The sequence below is a fragment of the Phalaenopsis equestris genome, unplaced genomic scaffold (assembly GCF_001263595.1).
Source record: "Phalaenopsis equestris unplaced genomic scaffold, ASM126359v1 Scaffold000346, whole genome shotgun sequence".
NCBI lineage: Eukaryota > Viridiplantae > Streptophyta > Magnoliopsida > Asparagales > Orchidaceae > Phalaenopsis > Phalaenopsis equestris.
The window spans coordinates 256,815-266,316 of NW_018164788.1; the positions used below are offsets into that span (position 1 = coordinate 256,815).

The 9,502-nt window shown below is 39.5% G+C and overlaps 1 protein-coding gene across 1 annotated transcript; it reads left to right on the forward strand.

Moving 5' to 3' along the window:
• Positions 1-316: 316 nt before the first annotated feature.
• On the forward strand, positions 317-4,233 carry LOC110025974 (putative pentatricopeptide repeat-containing protein At5g59900). Its single transcript, XM_020726690.1, has one exon. It carries the CDS (start codon positions 562-564, stop codon positions 3,403-3,405), a length of 2,844 nt encoding a protein of 947 aa, XP_020582349.1. The 5' UTR covers positions 317-561; the 3' UTR covers positions 3,406-4,233.
• The last annotated feature ends 5,269 nt before the right edge of the window (positions 4,234-9,502 follow it).

Sequence of the window (9,502 nt, forward strand, 5' to 3'; positions counted from 1 at the left end):
CAACTGAAATAAACATCAAAATATATCTTCTCAAAAAAGAAAAAAAACCCATAAATCTGAGAGATTATTACGTTCGGAATCCACACATATATATTGGTGGTATTTTGATAATATCGGTGGTATTGTACAACCAATACTACCAAATTAGCGTAATCTAGACCCATTCGCAACCTATCTCATCTAGACTTAATATTTTTTTCATAAATTTTATCAATTACTACTTACCAGACATATAAAGTCAAACTTGTTTCAAATTCTTATTTTTATTGTTACTTCAAAGAATTACCATTCTCTAATTTTATTCAAATTTCCTGTTCATTAATCTTCTCTAATTCTCCTCGAAGGCCAACTGTTGCCCCTTGTATCTGTTTCCAGCGTAACTTGCCTGCTGCTTCCGGTCGAATTAATTGGCAGCTCTCCGTAGTCATCTCTCCCTCTATGGCGATCATCATCAACGCTACATCCATCTCCTTCATTTTTCATAGTTTACTCCGCATTTTTCATTTGTTGGAGAAAATAATACCTCTTTCGATTATCAGATACAAATGAAGTTTCTAATTCATGAAAGCCCCGAATCAGTTAACAGTGACATCAGTCTTCATTTTCTTCAACAGCACAATCTGCACCAGATCCGACATCAACCAAACCTTAATGCGGCATCTTCGCCTATCTCCCCTCCTCCGCATCCAGTTTCCCAGACCGTTGTCCACCTCAGCGTCATCGTCGTCGTCGTCAGAGCTTGACGATGGCTTCGTGAAGACCCTCCTCGACATTGTCTTCTCGAAGAACCAGCATTGGCGGGTCGCTCTCTCCAATACCTTCATCTCCTCCCGCCTCCAGCAGCGCCATGTCGAGCTCGTTCTACTTCAAATTACTGATCAACCTCGCCTAGCCCTACGCTTCTTCAACTTTCTCGGCCTCCATCTTCGTTTTCCCCATTCCCCACTATGTTTCTTTCTTCTCGTTCACTCCCTCCTTCGATATGGACTCCACTGGCCCGCCTCCTCTCTCCTCCAATCTCTCGTCTGCCGCCCCACCTCCCCCGCTGAGGCATTTTACTCTCTCTCCTTGTCGCTCCAGTGCTGTGCTGCTTCTTCCTCTGCACTTGACTTCCTCATCCAAGCTTACATCCATGCCCGGCGCATCCTCGACGCCCTTGCCGTCCTCAGGCTCTCCTTGCCAGCTGGAATGGCTCCAGAGGTACGTACATTTAGCGAAGTCATCGTCGGCCTGGTCAAAATAAGGCGTTTTGATCTCGCGATTCAGGTGTTCGATGAAATGACAACCAATAATAGGGTGCTGCCTGACGTATTTATAAACACTGCGGTTGTGAAGAGCTTCTGCGAGATGAAGAATTTAGACAGGGCCTGGCATGTAATCTTTCAGATGGAGAACCGAGGATTGGGTGCCTCAAGCTTGACTACATACAACGTGTTGATTCATGGATTGTGCAAGAATGAAAGAGTTATGGAGGCGTTGCAGGTTAAGAATTCCTTGTATGAAAAAGGCTTGCAGGCCAATGAAGTGACCTACTGTACGATCGTTATTGGGCTCTGCAAGGCAAGGGAGCTTTTAATGGCATTGGAATTGTTGATGGAGATGACTGGTTTAGCATTTGTTCCAACTGAGGCTGCTTTTTCTTTGGTTGTGGATGAGCTTAGAAAGGAGGGTAAAGTACAAGAGGCCTTTGACTTGGTTGTCTCTCTAGGAAAGATGGGAATCTTCACCAATTTGTTTGTTTATAATGCGCTAATCAATTCTTTGTGCAAAAGTCAGAAGTTTGAAGAGGCCGAATCTCTTTTCATAGCAATGAGAGGCAACGGTCTGTTGCCAAATGATGTTACTTACACCATACTGATTGATTCACTGTGTAAGAGGGGGAAGCTTGAGGATGCCCGCATTCTTTTTGATAAAATGAGGCACGAAGGCCTTCAGACTTCTTTATATCCTTATAGTTCCCTAATAAACGGATATTGCAGGGCAGGAAAGTTGACTAAAGCTGAAACCTTACTGCAAGAGATCAGGAGTGATGGTTTGATACCAAATGCTTTAATATATACGTCTCTCTTAAGTGGGTACTGTAGAGAAGGGAATTTGAATGCTGCTTTGAGGCTTCATTGCCAGATGCCTGAAATAGGTGTGGCCTGGAATACACATTCATTCACTGCTCTTATTAGTGGGTTGTGCCGTGCTAATGAGCTTGAGGAGGCAACCAAGCTATTTGATGAAATGGTTCAACACAATGTGGTGCCAAATGAAGTGACTTACAACGTCATGATTGAAGGATATTGCATGAGAGGGGACACTGTAAGGGCTTTCAAGCTATATGATGAAATGTTAGCAAAAGGCCTCATGCCAGATAACTACACTTACAGGCCACTACTATCTGGTTTATGCCTAACTGGTAGAATATCTGAAGCAATGCAGTTTGCGGATGATATATACAAGGAGAATAAAAAGTTAAACAACATTTCCTGTAGTGCCTTTTTATATGGATGCTGCAGACATGGAAAATTAGCGGATGCTTATCTGGTTTGGAAGCAGATGCTGGAGAGAGGAGTTCAAATGGATATTGTGTGTTACAGTGTGCTTATACATGGATTTCTTAAACAACACGAGTTTTTGTGCTCTTATATATTGTTGAAGGAGATGGTTGAAAGGGGCATTAAGCCTGACCTCATTTTGCATACCAATGTAATCGATATCTATTCTAGAATAGGAAAACTTACTGAGGCTCTAGGTTTTTGGAACCGGATGATGGTTCAAGAATGCGCTCCAAATGCGGTTACATATACTGTGTTGATAGATGGGCTATGCAAGGCTGGGTTTTCCTACAAGGCTGAGCTTCTTTGTAAAGAAATGTTGGTCAGTGGTTTCCTTCCAAATCACTTTACCTTTGGCTGTTTCTTAGATCACCATGTGAGTGAAGGAAACTTAGAAGAAGCTGTAAATTTGCATATGGTGATGCTCAGGGAGCACGTAGGAAACACCACTACTTACAATATTTTACTGAAAGGGTTCTGTAAAGAAGGACAGATTCAGGATGCCACCAATCTCTTAGCTGATATGAGGAATAATAATATTCTTCCGGACTGCATAAGCTATTCAACACTAATTTATGCGAACTGCAGAACAGGTAATTTAGAAGAAGCTTTTAGACTTTGGGATGAGATGCTGAGTGTGGGAATTAAACCCGACACTCTGGCATACAATTTTATGATATATGGGTGTACATTAGAAGGCGATCTGCAGAAGGCTTTTGCCTTGTACAACGACATGATCAGAACAACCATCAAGCCAAACTCTGCAACTTTTTTCACTCTGATTCATGGTACATCGGTGATGGCTGCTAGGGCAGATTCTTCTTTGCTTGGTGAATATTACAATTATTCAAAATTGAAATAGCAGTCAGGAAGTACCTTGCTTTGTCAAAAATGCTTGACTGAAGATTCCACGGCACAATTTCAGATACCACTCCAATACATTTTGTACAGAGAAACATCTTTTATGATGCCCTACAGCCAAATAAAAATTTTTGAGAGATTTGTTATCGATCTTTCCCTGTAATCCCTACGTTTGGCCGTCGTATAAATGGCTGTGTGCACTCAGACGGTAGTATTTATCCTCAGATCCTCAGAAGAACTGTTCAGAGGGATGTAGGAACTGTGAACAAATCGGGGTAGCATTCAACATAAACATTTCCCAAAATGATAAATTTTCCTCCCATCACTTCATTGTACCTTTTTGAGCCTCACATTCCATGTGCACGTGGATCACTTCGCAATTTCGCTCTTATAAAACAAGCATGATCGATCAAATTACGTCAATTGGTGCGGTGCAATTCCTGTAGCACAATCTCTCGTTCTTTTCAAGCAAGGAAAGCTAACTGGAGTTATATATCACTAAACAATTTGCTTGATCAAGCACAAATCGGGATTGAAATTATATTTGGGACCCTCTAATCTCTTATTTCAATAAATCTATAGAATGTTAAATTTGTAGAAATTAAAAACTTGCACGTCACCATTATAAGCTTGCACTCCACCATTAAATGCTTGCAGAAAAAATTGAATTAAAAATAGTGGTTGCTCTCCCATCCGTAAATTTATATAAGGCGTTGGCTCATGGCGAAGAAAATAGGAATTGCAGGGTTCCAAGTTCTCCCTTCGTATCTTCTGTGATTTGCTTGCGGTGAGGACTTCCCTCTTCCCTGCGGTTCTTTCTTCTTCGGTGGCTCACAGGTAAAAGATGAGAGAGGATGTCAAAGGAGAGGAGAGAGAAGAGAGGGATAGTTTTCTTGTAATCGTCAAGGTGATCGACGAGTGTATTCCTCGAAAAAATAAAATCCTCTGCAACTTTTTGGATGTGGGCAAATTGTCAAACCACGTAAATCTGTGTTTTTTTTATTTGCGAAATTTTTCTCGATCCAATTTTTTTCGTTTTATTGTCGTCGCATTTTTTCACAACAATTGGTATCAGAGTCGTTGTTTCAGATCTGAGGAAGAACAATGACCAGAGGCTAAGTGAAGGTTTCGGGGATGGAGAAGTTCGACGGCACAAATTTTGATTACTGGAGAATGCAGATAGATGACTACCTCTATGGGAAGAAACTTCATCTTCTGTTACTTGGAAAGTGACCGGAGAAGATGGATGAAGCCGATTGGAATCTGTTGGTCAACAGGTTCTAGGTGTTATTCAATTTACCTGTCAAGATTAGTTGCACACAACGTCTTCAAAGAGAGGACTACTGCGAATCTCATGGCGACTTTGTCAGGTATGTAAGAAAAGCCATCCGCAAATAAAAAGTTGTATCTGATGAAAAGTTATTCACTTTGCAGATGGCGAAGGGTACGTTCGTTGTACAAAATCTGAATACTATCACAAATCAATTATCGTATGTCGAAATTGAATTTGACGATGAGATATGTGAACTGATATTGTTGGCTTCATTGTCAAATAGATGGGAAGCTATGAGGATGACATTTAGAAATTCTGCAGGTAAATCTAAGTTGAAATATGATGATATTCGTGATTTGATTTTGGTTGAGGTGCGCATGAAAGATTCTAACGAGACCTCGGGTTCGAGTTCGACACTGAATGTTGATTTCAGAGGGAGATCACGAGTTAGGAACTCAAATAGAGGAAGATCAAAATCAAAGTGCAGATGCAAGAGCATGTCAAAGCTTGATCAACAAGTAACCTGCTGGAATTGTGGCAAAATTGACCACATAAAGAAGGACTGCAAAAATCCTAAAAAGACAAGGAACGTCAGTGCTAATGTTATAATTGAAGAAATATGGGATGCACTGTTGCTTGCAGTTCACAGCTCCGTTGACGATAGGATACTGGACTCAGGGGCTTCTTTCCATACATCTTCCCACCAGGAGTTAATGCAAAACTATGTTGTAGGTGACTTTGGGAAGATGTACTTGGCTGATTGAGCAGCTTTGAACGTGATGGGGATGAGAGATGTTGAAATTACCATCCTTAACAAAAAAAAGGGTCTTCAAAAAGGTCTTACACATTCCTGAGTTGAAGAAGAACTAATTTATGTTGGGTAGCTCGATGAGGGTGGTCATTCAATAGTGTTCTTAAATAGCACCTGAAAGGTTACTGAAGGAGCACTGGAGCTGGCTCAGCGTAAGAAGACTAGTATGTTGTATATGACTACTGGTTTAATTAACAGTGTTGATACGACAATTACAGAGAGTGCAGTAGACATGTGACATTGCAGGCTTAAACACATGAGTCAGAGAGACATGAAAGAGCTTCAGTCTAGAGGCAAGCTGGCAAAACTGAAGTAAATTGATCTCGGCATGTGTGAAAGTTGCATTTTGTGGAAACAAAAGTAGGTTAGTTTCTTGAAAGGTGATAGGGCACCAAAGGCAGGAAAATTAGAACTTGTATACACTAATGTGTGTGGACCTTCCCCAGTGACATCGCTTGGAGGCTCTCGCTACTACATCACATTCATAGATGAACAAAGTAGAAATGTATGAGTTTATTTTTTGAAGCACAAATCTGATGTATTTTTTGTGTTCAAAACTTGGAAGGTCATGATTGAGACAGAGATAGAACTGAAACTAAAATGTTTGAGACCTAACAATAGTGGTGAGTATATCGATGATGGGTTCAAGGAGTATTGTGTAGTTCAAGGTATCAGAATGGAGAAGAACATTTCGAAGACACCACATAAAAATGAAGTTGTAGAGCGTATGAACAGGACCTTCAATGAGAGCATGAGATTGCACGCCGGACTACCACCACAGTTCTAGGAAGAAGCGATCAACACTGCATTTTACTTGATCAACAGGGGGTCATCCATTCTATTAGACTATGAATTACCTGAGGAGGTCTGAAGCGGCAAAGAGATCAAATTTTCTTATCTTAAGACTTTGGCTGTCTTTCTTATGTTCTAATTTCTAATCAATCCTGATGCTTGTCTCAAGCTTGAAGCTAAGTCAAAGAAATGTTATTTCATTGGTTATGGAGATGAAACATTTGGCTATAATTTTTAGGATGATCAAGATGGGAATATTTTCACAAGCAGGATTGTGATCTTTAACGAGAAAATGATGTACGGGGACAAGGCTAGTACAAATTCTGAAGTAGCTCCTCAGAAATCAGTGTTCGTGAGGTTTGACAATCTACCAGAGGTCACAGGTAAGGGCAATGATGTGAATTACGAGGAGAGTGGATCTAGGGCACCCATTCCTATTATTCTGCAATCAGGTTCAGAGTCATTCACTACTTCAGCCACAGTTCTCAGTTCATTAGGGGTGTAAACGAACCAAACACGAATACCAAACACGAATAAACACGAATGAACAGAGCTTGTGTTTGTGTTTGGTTCGTTTAAAATTTAGTTTGTTTGAAATAAGCTTGTGTTTGAAATTTTTCGTGAAATCATTGTTCGTGTTTTTTTTTCTTAAGAAACAAGCCGAACACGAATTGTTCGTCAACGACGAACCAGTTTGACATCCCTAATATTAATATATATGAATAATATATTATATTAATTATATAACTTATATTATATAAATATAAAATATCTATATTAGTATACTACTAATATAATATATTAATATATTATTATTATTAATTTATTGTATATTATAATTTATAAAATTTAATTTTTAAATTATCATAAATTTTTTTATATATAATTATTTTAAATTATTTTATATTTCGAACAATAACGATTCGAACACGAACGAACGCATCACTGTTTCAGTTTGGTTCGTTTAACTAACTGAACGGAAAAAAAATTGTTCACATTCGTCTCGTTTACTTATCGACTGAGCAGACGTTCTCCACAGCATTATACACCAACTTTGAACTACATCTTACTGACATATGGTGGAGAGCCACAACACTATGAAGAAACTTGACAGATGAAAATTCTAGTAAGTGGGAGCTGGCCATGAAGGAGGAGATGAATTCCATGTTGGGAAATCAGACATGGGAGCTGACAGAACTTTCCCCAGGGAAGAAGACATTGCACAATAAGTGGGTGTACCAGGTGAAGACTGAGCTTGATGGTAGTAATAGGTACAAGGTTAAACTTGTTGTAAAAGGCTTTCAACAGAAATAGATCATTGATTACTCTGAGATATTTTCCTTGTGTTGAAGCTCACAACCATCAGGATGATACTAGCTATGGTTGCTACTGAAGATCTGTTTTTTGAGCGGTTAGATGTGAAGACAACTTTTCTTCATGGAGATCTTGAAGAAGACATCTACATGAGCCAACCAAAGGTGTTCGTGGTACAGGGTAAGGAAAACTTAGTTTGTAGACTGAATAAGAGTTTTTATGACCTGAAGCAAGCTCCTAGACAGTGGTATAAGAAGTTTGATAATTTCATGCAAAATGCAAGGTACAACAAATGTCAGAGAGATCATTGTTGCTATGTCTGGTACTTTAACAATTCCTATATTATCCTGTTGTTGTATGTGGATGACATGCTTATTGCAGGGGTTAGTATTGATGCAATCAAGAATCTGAAGTGGGAGATGTCAGAACACTTTACAATGAAGAATTTGGAAGTGACAAAGCAAATCCTTGGTATGAGGATTATCAAATACAGAGTCAGAGACATGTTGAGGTTTTCACAGGTGGAATATGTGAAAAAGGTGCTTAGTTGATTCAATATGGATAAGACTAAACCAGTTGGCACTCCTTTGGGTAGTCATTTCAGACTCAGTAAAAACCAGTCACCCAAGTTAGCGAAGGAACAAGACTACATGAGACAAGTTAGGGTTCCTTATACTTTAGATAATGGTTCACTTATGTATGCTATGGTCTGCACCAACCCAGATATTGCTCATGCAGTGAGAGTTGTAAGCAGATTCATGAGTGATTCAAGGATGGAATATTGCAAAACTATGAAGTGGTTCTTAAGATACTTAAGGGTCTCTTCAGAAATCTGCTTATGTTTCTAAAGAAAAAGCTACGAGGTACAAGGCTATGTTAATGCAGATTTAGCTAGAGACATTAACAGTAGGAAGAGTACTACATGTTATGTTTATACTCTTAGGGGTACTGCAGTGTCATGGGGCTTAAATCTACAGAAGACAGTTTTGTTTTCCACTATAGAAGCTGAGTACATCGCAGTGTCAGAAGCTGCAAAGGAGATGAAATGACTGCAGAGTTTCTTGGAAGAATAAGGTAAGGAGGTTTGAAAGGCTACTCTCTACAGTGATAGTCAAAACATCATATTCCTTGTCAGGAATCCAACATTTCAATTCAAAGCCAAGCACATTCAGATCAGGTATCACTTCAGTCGATCATTTTTAGATGGTGGATAGTTATTACTTGAGAAAATTTGTGGAAGTAAGAACCCTGTTGATATGTTGATAAAGGGTGTTAGACTTGAGAAACTAAAATTATGCTCAACTTTAGTTGTTCTTCTAGCATGAAGACAGAGATTTGAGTTGCAGAGGTGGAGGATATCACGTTTAAGGAAAATGATGGTGCAACCAGTGTTCTTGTCTCAAAGTGTGAGAATTGTTTGGTTTAGTGGAGCCCAGGCCCACTTGTAGAAATTAAATCCTTGCACACCACGATTAAATGCTTGCACGCCACCATAAATGCTTTTAAAAGAAATTGAATTAAATAGTGGCTGCTCTCCCCCTCCGCAATTCTATATAAGACATTGGCTCAGGGTGAAGAAAATAGAAATTGTAAGGTTCCAAGTTCTCCCTCCGTCTCTTATGCGATTTGCTTGTGGTGAGAACTTCCCTCTTCCCTGAGGTTTGTTCTTCTTCGGTGGCTCACGGGTAAAGTATGAGAGAGGAGGTCAAAGGAAAGGAGAGGGAAGAGATAGGGAGTTTTCTTGTAATCGTCGAGTTGATCGACGAGTGTATTCCTCGAAAAAAATAAAATCCTCTACAACTCCGTGGATGTAGGCAATTTACCGAGCCACATAAATTTGTGTTCTTTTGATTTGCGAATTTTTCTCGATCTGGTTTTTTCGCTTTATTGCCGTCGCACTTTTCTCAC

Bases quoted from the DNA above. Each gene is read 5' to 3' on its own strand.
- LOC110025974 (XM_020726690.1), top strand. From the start codon at position 562: ATGAAAGCCCCGAATCAGTTAACAGTGACATCAGTCTTCATTTTCTTC.